At 34.4% G+C, this 15,675-nt stretch overlaps 1 protein-coding gene across 1 annotated transcript; it reads left to right on the top strand.

Moving 5' to 3' along the window:
* The first annotated feature begins 478 nt into the window (after positions 1-478).
* LOC147547560 (succinate dehydrogenase [ubiquinone] iron-sulfur subunit 2, mitochondrial-like) lies at positions 479-3,643 on the top strand. Its single transcript, XM_086671199.1, has 2 exons — positions 479-1,222; positions 3,210-3,643. Exons 1-2 carry the CDS (start codon positions 555-557, stop codon positions 3,379-3,381), a joined length of 840 nt encoding a protein of 279 aa, XP_086527325.1. The 5' UTR covers positions 479-554; the 3' UTR covers positions 3,382-3,643.
* The last annotated feature ends 12,032 nt before the right edge of the window (positions 3,644-15,675 follow it).

Raw genomic sequence — 15,675 nt, 5'->3', positions numbered from 1 at the left:
TCTCAAGCTATATCTAACTAGTCATAAAAAAGGAGTTCTTCTAATCAAACCACCATTGGAATTCTAGTTAGCTACAAGGTGGGAAATCAAACTGATCACTCGGGTATCTTCAGTAGAGGATCAACACTTGGAACTCTTGGTCTTCACATTCGATTGGAAATGTTCGAGAAAAAATTTAACGATTAAAGTAATCTCTAAGCTTTTAATTAATTATTAACTTATGCATAATGATTCTGGGACACATTAGTGTTAGACATTAGATGTCTGAGATTCCGCTTAGAACGGCAGTGGACACCACAACCTAGAGTCACAAAGATGCTACGAGAGGGGCAGGTTTATGACAAATTTTTGGGCGCCTACGGGCCCTCTCATGAGCCAACTAATTACCAAACAAATCTAAGGTTGTAAACAAAGGACCTTTTAGTCATTTCACGTATAATACACCCCCATAATAAGGGAAAAACCCGCCTATCTCTCTTCTCCAACTCTTCCTTTTCATTAACCCAACGTTTTTCTCATTTCCACTCCCTCTCTCTTTCTCTCTCTAATCAATCATGGCGACTGGTTTGGTACGGAGAGCAATTTCTAGGGTTTCATCAAACAAACCATCAAAACTTATATTTCTTCGAGCTCATGCTTCTGAAGTTGAAGCTCAACAAATTGAACCAAAAGCTCAAGAAAAATCTAAACTCAAAACCTTCTCAATCTATCGATGGAACCCTGATAATCCAACCAAACCAGAACTTAAAGATTACAAGATCGATCTTAAAGATTGTGGTCCGATGGTTCTTGATGCATTAATCAAGATCAAAAACGAAATTGATCCAACTCTTACCTTTCGTAGATCATGTCGTGAAGGAATTTGTGGATCATGTGCTATGAATATCAATGGATGTAATGGTCTTGCTTGTTTGACAAAAATTGAATCTGGTGATGAATCTAGTAGTACGATTACTCCATTACCTCATATGTTTGTGATTAAAGATCTTGTTGTTGATATGACTAATTTTTATAATCAGTATAAGAGTATTGAGCCATGGTTGAAGAGGAAAAATCCTCCGGAAATTCCTGGGAAGGAAGTTTTTCAGAGTAAGAAAGATAGGGCAAAGCTTGATGGGATGTACGAATGTATTTTGTGTGCTTGTTGTAGTACTTCTTGCCCTAGTTATTGGTGGAATCCTGAATCGTATCTTGGTCCAGCTGCATTACTCCATGCTCACAGGTAATTTCGATTCACGATTTTAGGGTTTCCCTCCTTTTCTATTTGGTTAATTGAATTGAATCATTGAATTAGGATAATTATTTATATCTAGTCTGTAAAATGTGTTGATATGTTATGGCAATGGGTTAAGGTTAGTTCCAAATTGTAATGATTTCCTTAGTAGGAATATATCTAGCTTATGGAGTTCCGTTATCATTTAATGATCATGGAGTTCCAATTTCAAGTTTTGAATTTCTTATTTCTAATGCTTTTGATAAGTTATTTGAAGTTGGATACATGTTTGCAAATGCTAATGATGCATATATTAGGGTTTCAAGAATGGAGATTTTGCTTACCCGATCCTACCAATTTTGTCATAGTTATGAAGTTAATTTTATCAACACGAATCAAACTAGAAAAGGGAAGTTGAGTTTATTGAGAATTTTCTTTCATAAACAAAAAAACTAGCAATCAAGATTTTAGGGTACTAATGCAAAAAAAAAGATTTTAGGGTACCCCCTCTTCTATCTGATTTAGTTTAGGAAGTGTCAGATTGTCAATTGCATGAATGAATTGGGATAATTAACATGTTACGTTTGTCAATTTTGTTGATATGTATGTGTAGAAGAAGGAGAGCCTTGAGGTTGTAGCTCCATTATTTTAGATTCTGCAGTTTTGTTGCAGGTTTTTGTGGATTTTAGAAAGTTTTTTAAAGAATGTTAGCCTAGAAACCTCTGATACCATGTTGAGTTGGGAAAAATATGCTTTTAAGTTTTAATTTTGTATCGACTTGAGTGATAACAAATCTGAAATCATTTCTTTCCCAAACTCAACATTTTGGCAAAGAACTAAGGTTCCAAATAGTATGCGATTTCCTTAGTTGAAAGAAAGAAAAAAAAATTCATTCGCTTTTGATTAAGTCGAGAAATATAGGAACACTGCTAGCCTAAGGAGCTCCGTTACCATTTGATGTCCAAGATAGAGCACCGATCGTTGTTTCAGTTTCAATTTGGAATTCTCTTTTCCTAAGGTTTTGAGTCTTCTGACAAGTTATTTACAGTTGAATACATGTTCGGCAATGCTTATGATGTGTGCACTAGAGTTCAAGAATGGAGACTTTAGTTACCTGGTTCTCACCACTTTTGTCATATTATGAAGTTAATATTGGGTACCTAGAAGAAGGAAGTTAGTTAGCAATCAATCTATAAAAAAAGCAGACGATGAAAAATGATGTGACAATGTCGGTAAAGTTATGCTTTAACTCCATGTTATTTCTTATTTCTTAACAGTCTAATAGTGAGAAAACACCTTAAATTGTTAGAAAAATCAGGTTATAGTTTCTCATAATTGGGAAAAAAATATACAAGGAACCACATTAGGAGTCGTAATGCAGCAACCCAATGCGATTCAGGACCTCAGGTACTCGTCGAAGACTAATAATGGAAACAATAATTATCTGGCGAATCGAGTGGCCCGAAGACCAATGTCTTATAGAGTTTCAAATATCGTACTTGTCATTCATCAGAATGATAAAATCATCCTTATATAGATCCTGAATTGTCTTCTAACGGAAAGTTCTATTGCACTTACACTTGCTTTTTTTCTTTTCTAGAATAAGAACAAGTATATTATATTGATGTGAAAAGAGTAATTACGAAAGAAAGGGGGCTACATGACTAGTCTATATGCTTTACAAGGTTTCAGTAAGTGCCTCCCGGTCAATGTGAAGTCTGGAGGAATGGGCAAGGTGCCAACTGTAGTAGTGTATAACTATACTTGTTATTTACTTGTCTTGTCGATTATATTATTAGATTTCTCAGTTATTTCCTCTTTTCTTTTCTGATTTCGTTTTTCATTAGTTTACTTATATGCTGCCTGTGCTTCATAAGCTTGTGTCAACAGAAATAGGATTAGGTCATATTAATCCCATTGATTTGGAGTTTCTGGTTTTAAATTGCAGTTGAGTGGGTAGCCTTGAAATTGTTTTCTTATCAATTGATTGACACAGGTGGATAGCTGATAGCCGTGATGAGTACACAAAGGAGCGATTAGATGCAATAAATGACGAGTTCAAGTTATACCGCTGCCATACAATTTTAAACTGTGCGCGTGCCTGCCCCAAAGGACTTAACCCTGGGAAGCAGATCACCACCATCAAGCAGCTCCAGCTCACAAAGTAAGTCGATAAATATACAGAAAGTTCTTCAGCTTTCATCAACTGAAATCATCTGTTGGACTGAATAAATGTCTGCACTGGTTGCGCATGTGGTGCAGAATATGTATGAGTTTGAATCTAATTTTTCTACTCATCAGAAAACTGTTTGTCATTGCTTCTTTTCTTGTGTTGGTAGCTTGTCATTGTTCATTTCTTCTCGTGTATTTCCATCTAGTCTTCATAATTCATTTAGTTTTCGAAATGGTAAAATGATTTTATTAAGATCACAACCAAGAGTACGGTCTTGCTCTCGTTAGTGGAGAGACACATATTGATATAACAGCCACTTTGTTATTGAGTTACATATCGACACGACCGGGTTGCCTAGTTTCACATGGTACAAGGGTATTTCCTTGGCATGGGTCTGCCCTCGACCATGGGAGGCTTCTCCACCTGACCAATCTAAGCACCATACCCATCTAAAAGACCTTAACCAATTTTTAAGACATGATGTTATATTATGACCCAGGTCTGGAAGGTCTTCCTAATGTGAGACTAAGTGTCTTACGCATGAAACATCCGTTTTCCGACACATGTGTTACCACTTACCACCGAAACACCACATATCTTACCACTTACCACCGAAACGCCACAGATGTTACCACTGGAACACCACATATATTACCACTTACTACCGAAACGCCACATACATTACCACTTACCGCCTTAGTATATGTGATATTGGTATTCAGTCTTAATATTCAGCCTCTTTAATTGTTTTTTTTTCACCAAGGGTTTCTAGCTGTGATTTTGTTGTATACTACCATTGTTCATAGACAGAAGCTCTGATGTTAGTCTGGCAGAAAGTTATGCCTGCAAGTTGTACAGTTAGGTCCAAGACATCCACTGATTGATTGGGACTACCCCACCCTGGCATGCTTAGCAAGTTCTCAGTAACTAATTCTCTAAGAACTAAAACTTCCATTAGGGAGAGAAAAACAGAGGGAACACTCGGTAGACGCCTACCGCCATGCATCAGGGTTCAGGTAGTGGTTACGGGCGCCTTTGTTAGGGTTTCCTTCACCAACTACCACAACCCTAAGTAAATTGTCCTTGCGGTGCTGTCGGCAACCCCATCCCACCTGTAGCATCTTACTAGTGTAGGTGTACATTTACTGGACTCGGACTAGACGGAAAAACTGCCTGCCCCACCACGACCACCTTTCACCTTATGGCCACCTCCACCATTTGCTCTAACCACCAGTAGAGAGAAAGAAAGAGACCAACCTTCACGAGGGAGATGTTATTTTCCAGCTAGAAATTCCGCTTGAATTTGGTTTTAATTAAGACATTGACAAGTTGGACAATTAGAAATATCTTAACAGGACGTTCCATTCTAGAGTGCTTCTTGAGATGTCTTTGCTTGAGTACAACCACATCAACTTTTTTTTTTTTAGATGAAATTTAAATTGAGTTTTGCATTTGAGAGCATTAAAATCATTCGTGACACTCAAATTATCTAATATTGAGTCTCGCACTCATGTCTATTAGGGCAAACTTATAGTCCCGGGTTGGCCTCCCAAATTTAAAAATTGGAGAGGCAAACCCATGTCAGACTTGTTTGACAGGTGATGCAGCTGGCCCCCAAACTCAAAAATTGATAGGCCTCCCCAACGCCTAGTTTGGGTGGATCTCCTAAACAAAAGAGATTCACCCCCATTCGTATTTTTATTTTCTATTTTTATTTCTTTGCATTTATTTTTCATTTTTCTTCAATTATTTTTTATCTTAATGGGTTTTCAAAGATAGTATTATAAAGAAAAACTAAATGATATTCGAGTCAATAATTCTGTAAATGAAATTTAGAATTAAAATTATACACATGTACATCAGACAAGTACATAATAAATTAAAAGGTTCCTCATTTCGTATCATCTTTTAGAATCCTGAACTCAAGAAGTTTCCAACAATTTAAAAACTCCACAAATAACAAGATAGCTTCTCATTTGGGCTCCTTGATTGGGTTTTGCTCTATACGATAGTATGATACATAATTGGTTGCCTATGAAGTTTTTTGTTGAAACAGGTTGCCTATGAAGTTAGTGGTAGTTTAATATTTTCTTTTATTTCTAATTATTTGTTTAGTGGTAGTTTAATACTTCAATATAAATTATAAGTGAAATTGTGGCCCCACATCTTTAGAGGGGGGTTTTTGTATAAGAATTCTCCTTCTTTTAGAAAAGAAGCTTTCAAAGTACAGTAAAATAAATAATAAAGAGAAAAATCAGAGATAAACACGTTACACGTATGGAGTAAAAACAGTAGAGAGCACTAAACAGAGAACGTATTATAAATTTTTAATCTAATCCAAAACAACTTTTTAATTTTAACTTCACTTTCTTGGAATATAAGGTGGTTAAGTAAGTCAAGTCAATTTGTATAACAAAAAGTGGAATGGCAACCAAACATCTTAGGTGGATAACTATTTTCGGGTCTAGTCTAAGTCAACTATGTTTGACTTAATTGACTTTGATTTAACGAGGGATAACTCTATAAGGCCTTAATAGTAATTAATTTGATGACTATAAACAATACAATAATAGACGAGGAAGATAAAACCTACAACTTCTACCGCTTCACTATCTAATTTCTCAAACCCTATACGAATGAGGAAGATAAGACCCTTCAATCTCCACCTAAAGAAGTCTTTCTAAACTTTTCTCGAGTAGGAATCAACGATATTGATGAGGTAAAACGTTAACTTTATTTTATTTTATTTTGTATTTTCGTTTTGTAGTTTGGAAAAATCAAATAAGACTTCTTGAGCAATATTCGTAGTAAAAGATAAAGTTACTAGAATTTCGTGGAAAACATGCAAACATTTACTATTTCCTGGGGTTTTCCCACGAAATTATAGGCAATTTTTTTGTATTTTGCCGCGAAATTTACTTCTTTTTGTAGGGATTTCTCACGGAACACGAGCAGATCGCTTGCTATATACAAAGAATATTTGTGGTTTCTAGGATTTTTCCGATCTATGATTTCAAGGAGTTCTAGGGTTCACGAATAACACCAAGTCTGTCGTGAATTGGCTTGGTTTTGTTTAACAACTCATATTTGGAAAAGATTAAAACCAAAATCGCACAAATTTGATGAAAAAAAAAAATCTCAAATTTAAGTTTTATGTTGGAATAAACGCTATCAATCTATTTAAGGAAGTTTTTTCAACAATTTTCTTTGATTTTCTTGGTCTTGCCATGATCAACAATATCTCTACCATTTCTCTCCATACAAATTTTGTTGGTAGTGAAGAAGAAAAAAATGCCTAGGTAATAGAAGAAAAAAAGACAGATGACTTAAAATAAAAATTCTAACTTTTAGAGGGCATGAGCGAAATTTAGAGTGATGTCCATATCAGATTCCTAATTGTTCCATATGTCCACATAAAATTGTTGTCCACATGAGATATTTGATTTTCCATGAAAAAAAAGATGAATTATATTTTTTAGGCTCAAACTCTTCAATAAGATTTACACGAGCTGGTACGGATTTTGACAGATTTCTGCAGCGACCAATTATGTAAATTAGTATAGGGAGGGTTTAAAGAAGCCCCAAAAATTTTCCATAGCTTACCCCTCTCTTAGCACTCTATGTGCCTCAGGCTGACAGCCCAAAGGTCACAAAGCAGTTCGAGGACACTCGGACTGACCTGAGTCCATTATGTTCAAACTCAACAAGGATTAAGCGGAGCTCGAGTGTTCTTAGACTGCTCAACCTGCCGGCCGCTAAAAGTGTAGATTGGACTATGACAGTTTTGTGAAGTCCTATAAATCCTCCCATTAGCTTATACTTCGCAAAAATTTACATAAAATTGGACCAATCTGCATAGCTAAAATCTAGAAGGATATTGAATGGAATCTAAGTAAGACCCATAGGGAATATGGTCATTGACCTAATTTCCTATGGGACCTAATTTCTTATGGGTTTTTAAATGATTGGACTTGGACAAACAATTTTTTGTGAAAATTAAAGTAGTACAAAAGTTTAGGAAGCAGTAGGCATCTCTCTTCTTCATTAAGACCATCTTTATCAAAATTAAACATGATTATTGAATAGAAGGAGAACTTAGTGGGACACTAGAGCATTTTCTTTTTAAAGCCACAAGTGTTGCTCTTTTATTCCTCTTTATATGCCAAACTTGCTTAAAAGATAAACTCTACTTTTTGAACTTTATACTAATTAACTTAGCTTAATGGTAAGTTCTATTGGTTAGGAATATAACGACTTATCTTCTTCAAAACATGTTTCACGACAAATAATGTCGATTATGTCCTCTAATCTTAGATATGTTCTCACCAGTACTAGTAACCAGCACATATCCGCCAAAATAGTTTAAACCATGTATAATATAATAAAATTTAGAAATCGATTTTCAGTTTAATCTATTTTCTTTTCTTTTCTTAAATTGTTTAATGTTGATGAATCTTAGACTTGTCAAATTTTTATTATATATCTTTTAGCTTCCTAAGTATGACACGAGATCTCATAAAAAATAAATAAAAATAAAATTATGACACGACATTTATAATGCATTTCTATCATTAGAAAAACAGGGGTACGTCTAACATTGACGCTTGGAAAAAGAATGACCTAGAAGTCTTTTTGTACAAAAACTAGAATTTATCATTTTTCTTATAACGTATTATGAAACTACATAAGATAACATGATGATTCATAATGTATTACAGACAAATGTTTCCGAAAATTTGTTCACAATGTGTTAAGACTTTCATATGCCAATCCCACTGTTTTTTATGAATATCTTATTGTGTTGGGTTATTATACTAACTTATTTTTATGTTCATAATATCTTAAGAAATGTCATATGTAATTTTTTGGGGAGCATTAGACATTTGACTAACTACATTATGTCAAATAGTAATTGGCATTACAATCTCGAAATTCATATTACAGTATGTTAAACCATAATACCACTGGTATAATCATATTACAATATGTAATATTTTAGTACAATATGTCTTGTTTTTCATGGGATTGATCTTCATCAGTATATCTTGTTTCTCAACATGTTTTCTCCACAAGTTTGTCTACTTTTTATGTCAAACCTTCATCTTCTCCACAAGTTTGTCTACTTTTTATGTCAAACCTTCATCGGAGACACAAACAAATTGAAGATCTCTATTTTCGCTACTTAAGAGTGAGAATCTCAATTGAAACTTGACACATAGGATGATATAGATTTTTTTTGAGTTTTGCATCAGAGATACTTGAATAGCAAAAAACGACTTATTTTCTCTCTATCTCTTTGTTCATACAACAACATGTTTTATAAAATATATGGTTTCCTCCCCATTAAGCTATTTATCATTAGGTTTGTCCATCTTAAGATGTTTCAAGTTTTATTAGCAATGGATTGTTGGAGCTTTTAAAGGTTTTGTTCTTCTTCATGTTAAAAATGGATATCATTCATCATCATTAAGGTTTGTCCATCTTTGGATGTTTCAGGTTGTACCGGTATTGTTGAAATATCTCGGTAGAACGCCCATTTTTTTTCCTGGGCAACGAAATTGATAATGCCACACTCACAAAAAAAAACTTAATTCACTTAAACCATATAAATGTTACACTAAAAAATGTTATTATTTAGAAAATCAGAATTGTGTTACCAAAATTTATTGGTTCATGTAAAATCAGTAAATTGCTAGTATGTATTTTTATTAATGTTATCACCAGTTCATTAAATTACACTTTATATCTCAGATGATTCTTCCTCCACGAATGTGTTTTACGAAGAAAAAGAAATGCAGCCCTTTGAAAATCGGGCAAATGCTTACAACAAGATTATTCTTTGCCAGAATCTTTAATCGAACAATTTTTTTTGTAAGAATCTGCGTATTTTGAAGGAAAATAAAGTTAATACTGAAACTGAAAATATTCTAGATCTTAAAATGAAAACCTTTCATAAACATCAAAAAAACATATGAACCTCATTTAAGAACTCTTTGAATACATATCTTGGCCAACCAAACCACAAAAAAAGAGAGAAAAAGTTGCACCAAAAGGGTTTTAGCGTAGTTTTCTAACCTTTTTTTGACTCATTAACATTTTTCTTTGTAAGAATATAAAAATTAATCAGTCCTTTTCAAAATCTACAAACTTTTGAGGAAATAACACTGTTACTGGAATCGAAAATATTCTAGATAAAAAATATAACTCCCGTAAAAAACCCTTAAAAGGCATCTATAGATCTGAAAACAAATCCAATTATTTTTTCAAGTTTAGGATTTTAACAAAATAATATAGGATCATCACAACTAAATAAAAACCATTGTAAAAAACAAATATATCATAACCAAAAGATGCAAGAATGAAATTTCTTACCTGAATAAGGATTTGGTCTAAGGTTTCAGGAAAAAAATTAATAAAACAAAAATCATTAAGATGTACGTGGTGTTATTGGCTTGAGAAGTATGACTTGAATGAAGGTTTGCCGTGATCAGAAAAAAGAAATGATGTAGAACGCAACGAAAATAAAGAAGACGATAAAATAAACGAAGAACAATTAAAAGAAAGATTAAAATAACTCTAAAACTGATAAACTTTATTAAACTCAAGGGGGTTTTCTCTTCAATCTGCCAATAATGGACAAACTAGATATCCTTTTATAGGATTTTGGACCTTCCTAGATAGACTTGAATTAGACTTTCCTAAATAATTAAAAGACTGCAACTTCCTAAATAGCTAGACTCAAATCTGGACCTTTCCAATTATTGGAAATACTAAAATAACATAAATTCCTAAACCTAAATTCTCTAATAATCATATTAAAATTAGGACTTCCTAAAAACTACTCTTCATGGCTGGATGGCCTATGGCCCGGTTTGGCCATGGAAAAAGCCTCCACGCCGAGTGCCCCTGCATCAGCATCCCCTTCTCCCAAGAGGTTCGCCCCGAACCGTTTGATGAAGAAAAGTGGGATGTACCCGCATAAGATGAATTCTGCCATAGCGATCCTTAATTCCCATTTTGCACGAAAGGTGCATGAAATCCAAAGGTTAGAAAAAGGGACCAACTCACTAACGATAAACTGAAACCCATGATGCGAAGATTTTCGCAAAAACGATAGTAGGGAATGAACATCCAATAAATTTCGACATCTTCCATCATCTTGTAGTTTCATGAAGAAGGGTTCAGATACCATATTGTTCTTAATGAAGATTCGAACCTTGATATTCATCTCCCAAGCCATCACCATTCCTGCCTCTCCTCGTTTAATAAGAATTGGAATACTTGTAACGACGTTTGGACCATAATAATCAAATCTTTCTTCGGTTCCGTCTACACAATAAGATTTAGGTTGTGTTTTTGAATAAGCTCCAAAGCTACCACAACCCCGCCCTTTAACTTTTACGGTACAACCTAAAGAATTATTGGTGTCGGTCAACGCTTCAATTGCACCTCCAGAATTATACAGATCAAACAAATCGGTCGGGGTAAAGGAACCCACTTGATTGTATTCTCTGATTGGAGATACAATATAAATTTTCCATTGTAGAGCACCTAAAGAAACTTCCGCCATTTTGTTTGTCGGTACTATAGATAGTAACCTTGAAATTAAAGCAGAAACTGCACTATCTCCAGTCCAGTTATCACCTGCAATCTCTTTGAGGAATTCAACATTGCTAGGATTGACAGAACCATAAATTGTTTTTAACTTTGATTTGTTAACTAGGTCTTCAAGAGGTTCCTGTTTCGTTTGCCAACTTCCTGCTCCTTTATAGTTAAAAATACCCACAACTCCTACTAACTTGTTCAAGTTCCAAATCCTGATCAAATTGTTGCTATCCATGATAGGATCTTCGAACAAACAATCACGAGTAGGTTGAGTTGCATATCTCGTTCTTAGAACAAATCCATCTGCTTCCACGGTTACTGCCAAATCACCCATTAGGTTGGGTTCTGATTGAGTATACCCCGTCAAAGAAAGATCAATCAGTGTGTCCTCTAATCGTTCGGAAATAGGAGGTGGATTTTGAGATTCTTCATTATTCCTGCAATCCATGTCACTCGGCTCGTCTTTAACATGTTCATCGAGAACCGTTGGTGTCTCTTGGTGCTTTTCTTTCTCTCCACTCTGATCAGATTCCAAAAGCACAAAAATCTCATTCTCACATTTGTAGTAGAGGTTATCTGTACTGTTATCAGTAATAACTTTTGCATCCCTAACCGAAGAATAATGACTCGGGAAAGTCTCGTGTAAAGTATAATCAGTAACATCAGAAGTCAAATCCCCTACAAAATTTATGAAATCAGCATTACTATCTTGACGCTTCACTCCCGAACCAAAAGATGTCCAATTCATTCTAAAAGTCTGCTCAGCAGTAGGCATCAATGACCCATTATAAGTCTGAAAATTCCTTTCTGCTGCAGCATGACTTACAAACTCAACAAATCCATAACATTCATATTGAGCCGTTTGCTTATTACCAATTACTTTTACATTAACAACCTCCCTTGTATTAGCAAAACATCCATGAATATATCTCTCATCCATCCAAGGTTGCAAATCGATGATTAAAAGAGTTCGAACCTCATCGGCACTAGTTGGTTGAGGGTCTGGATACGATTGTTGTTGTTGTTGAGGCATCATGTAAGGTTGAGTTTGTTGTGGTGGTTGGTGTTGGTTCCAAGCAGGAGGTGGAGATTGATATGGGTGAGGTTGCATCATAGCCCATTGTTGTTGTTGTTGTTCCTCATTAGAAACTTGTGGATGGTTATAAGAGTATGAGAGGGTAGGTTGAGGTAAGAGAGCAATGGGGGGACTTACATAACTGAGATTGGAAGTTGGATTTTGATTAGGTGGTGGTGTTTGACACCATAATGTTGTGGGGGAAGCATGAATCGGTTGGTGGAAGTGGGAGAAGGTGAGGTAGTTGTTGCCTATAGTTGGGTTTGGAATATTAGGTATGTGAAACCCATGGGTGCCTAAAGAATTCAGGTTATAACATTCACGGCTAGGGTTTTCGTGTGGGTGGGGAAGTGGACTAGGGTTTAGTGAAGGTGTAGGGTAATGGCTTTGTGTCAAACAATAAGGGTAATACGGTGGTGGTGGCGGATATGGTGGTAGAGAATAAGGTGGTGGTTGTGTCGGCACGGGATTTGTGAAAAAACGGGTTTGATTTGGTTGTTCTAAAGAATAGTAGGAAGATGGAGGGGAATGACGAAAATATGACTTACTTGCTTCGTCTCCGGGTTCCCAATCATACGAACATGTCGAATTCTTCTTTGGATTATGATGTTCATCAATTTTTTGTTTGTCTTCGTAGTAATGTTTTGAATAGTCCCGTTCGCATTCAAAATCACCCATATTTGACTCATCAAAATTTTCTTCCTCATAGTAGGGGAAGTTGTCTTCTTGTCGATCATTGAAATAAATATCTTGGTAAGACAAATCATCTTCCTCGTAATGCGATTGATCTTCAAAACAACTTTCATCACTATAGGATGAAGAATCCATTGATATAAGAACTAACCTTCACGATAATATTAAAAAAAAATCCAGAATTTTGATGGCTCTGAATACCACTTGATGTAGAACGCAACGGAAATAAAGAAGACGATAAAATAAACGAAGAACAATTAAAAGAAAGATTAAAATAACTCTAAAACTGATAAACTTTATTAAACTCAAGGGGGTTTTCTCTTCAATCTGCCAATAATGGACAAACTAGATATCCTTTTATAGGATTTTGGACCTTCCTAGATAGACTTGAATTAGACTTTCCTAAATAATTAAAAGACTGCAACTTCCTAAATAGCTAGACTCAAATCTGGACCTTTCCAATTATTGGAAATACTAAAATAACATAAATTCCTAAACCTAAATTCTCTAATAATCATACTAAAATTAGGACTTCCTAAAAACTACTCTTCATGGCTGGATGGCCTATGGCCCGGTTTGGCCATGGAAAAAGCTTCCACGCCGAGTGCCCCTGCATCAAGAAAAATCCTCACTTTTCAGTGAAGAAAAAAATAGAGGTAAGGTTTTACTGGTTTTACTTTTAATTATCTTTGGACACCTGAAAAAATTTTAACTTTTAATTTGGGCAACTTTTTGATTTTGAGACAGGTTATGTAGTAGTAGAGAAAAAAAAGGATTAGACATATAATTTACTCCGAGTAACTTTGTTTTTTATTTCAAATTACCTTTCAACCTTCAACTCCTTGGCCAACTTATTTTGGACTCAAAATTAAATATTTAACTTTTACTTCCATTAATTTGATAGACAAAGAAATTAAAATGGTTAGATAACTAGTGATTTTTGAAGAGTTTTTTTTTTTTTTTTTGAACTTATTTTTGAAGAGTAAAATGCCCATTTTATTTGACAGAGTTGACCATCAAAATTAAACTTGAGAGGGCAAACTCAAAGTTGTACCAACTAAGATATTTTTTAAGACTTGCACAATATAATTATGGTTCAATTTCTTAATCCATTGAACAACATAGTCATGGAATCATTGGTGTAATCCATAGACTATAATAAAATAATAGAAAAATATAACAAGCACAGATTTCTATTACAAGTACATGAGATGCTTTATATTATTAGTGGGCATCCAACAACTAGGGTTTCAAAGTGGAAAATAATGAAAAATTAATCAAAAACTAATATTCCAAACTTCCACTTACTAATATTATAAGCCTTCTCCTTTATATCTTTTTCACTCAGTGATTCCTGACTACATTTTACAACAACAACAAAAATCATTTGTGTTCATCACAACCCAAAAGGAAAAGAACCCAATGAACTTCACATGATAACCTCTTAGAATTAATTTTAAATTATTTCTAATTCTTTTTAGGGGTCAAAAAGATTAAGAAGAGAATTTGTGCAATATACTCCAAAAACTCTCCTAGGAAGTTGAAAGAGATAAATTAAATCCTCCTTCAATTTTCTAGAGATAAGTTTATCTAGGAGAGCTAACTGAGTTGTCGATCGGACAATAAACACTAGATTGTCGGCTCATCTGTTGTACGGAAGGTTGTTCTTCTTATTTCTTTTATTTGGTGTATTTGTAATTTATGATCTGTCTCACAAAAGAAAAGATGGTAATTCTACTCATTTTGGTTCGCTCCTATTATTCACAAATGAAAAAAAAAAATACTTGTTAGAAAATTTTTAACGGTCCGTTGACCTATCCTTATTATTTGTGTGAAAAGTTAGAAATTGGAACAACCCCTACTTAAGGGTTAATTCTATTTTGACGCCTAATTTATAACCAACGGGCCGTTTTGGTTCCATAAGTATACTACAGTTTGATTTTCCACCTTGAAGGTTTCATTAGAAATTTTCTACCTTGAAAATTTAATGGAAATAATAGATAAATTTTTTAAATATTATCTCTTGTAACTTTTCACTCTTAATAAATCTTCATCTCGATCCGTCTTATATCACGTATTCTATTACCTATTTTTTGTAAGTTTCATTCTTCTTCTTAGGTTTAGAAATCAGACTTTCACCTTGAAGGTTTAGAAACCAGACCTTGAAAGTTCAACTAGTAAGTCAGACTTTGTCGTATGTATCTAAAACTCGAGACTCAAAAGAAGAAGAAGAAGAATTAGAAACCAGACCTTGAAAGTTCAACTAGTAAGTCAGACTTTGTCGTATGAATCTAAAACTCGAGACTCAAAAGAAGAAGAATTAAATTGGTGTCGAAGGTTGTCAGTCGACGACCATCCACACGAAACATTCTGCCGGAACATAAGCAAGGGCGCCCCGGCCACAAAACCACCAAAGCGGCGGCTTTAGACCCCAAAATAACAAAGAGCCTCATGTTTAGAATTGTATGTGTTACTTTTGAAATAACAATTATGTACTATATAAATTTGTAATATAGACCAATTTGAATTGTAGCTCAATGGTTAAAAACTTAGTTCATATGTAAGAGGTCTGGGGTTCAATTCCTGGGCTATTTTTTGTTTCTGCCGGCCCTAAATAAGGGTGAGGTGGAGAGATAGAGATGAAGTGGAGGAGAGAATGAAAAATGACGTGGATATTAATGTTTTAACATTTATTTGATAGTTCCATTTGGCCCCTAAGAACATTTTCAGGAAAAAGATAGGATATTTGAGTTTAAAGTCCAAAAATAAGGGGAGGGGGGTAATTAGTCATGTATCCACTCCTAAATTAATAAATAATATAAAACCAAAATAAACAGAAAATGAAAAATAAGTCCAAAAATTTACTTATTTAATGAGCCCCTTGCATCAAGTCATTTATTTCCTCCCATTCTTACC

The sequence above is a fragment of the Eschscholzia californica genome, unplaced genomic scaffold (assembly GCF_041429995.1).
Source record: "Eschscholzia californica isolate CP2 unplaced genomic scaffold, dmEscCali1.0.p SCAF_3, whole genome shotgun sequence".
NCBI lineage: Eukaryota > Viridiplantae > Streptophyta > Magnoliopsida > Ranunculales > Papaveraceae > Eschscholzia > Eschscholzia californica.
Note: the sequence above shows the minus strand (reverse complement) of the source record. Positions and strands in the feature narration are given on the sequence as shown.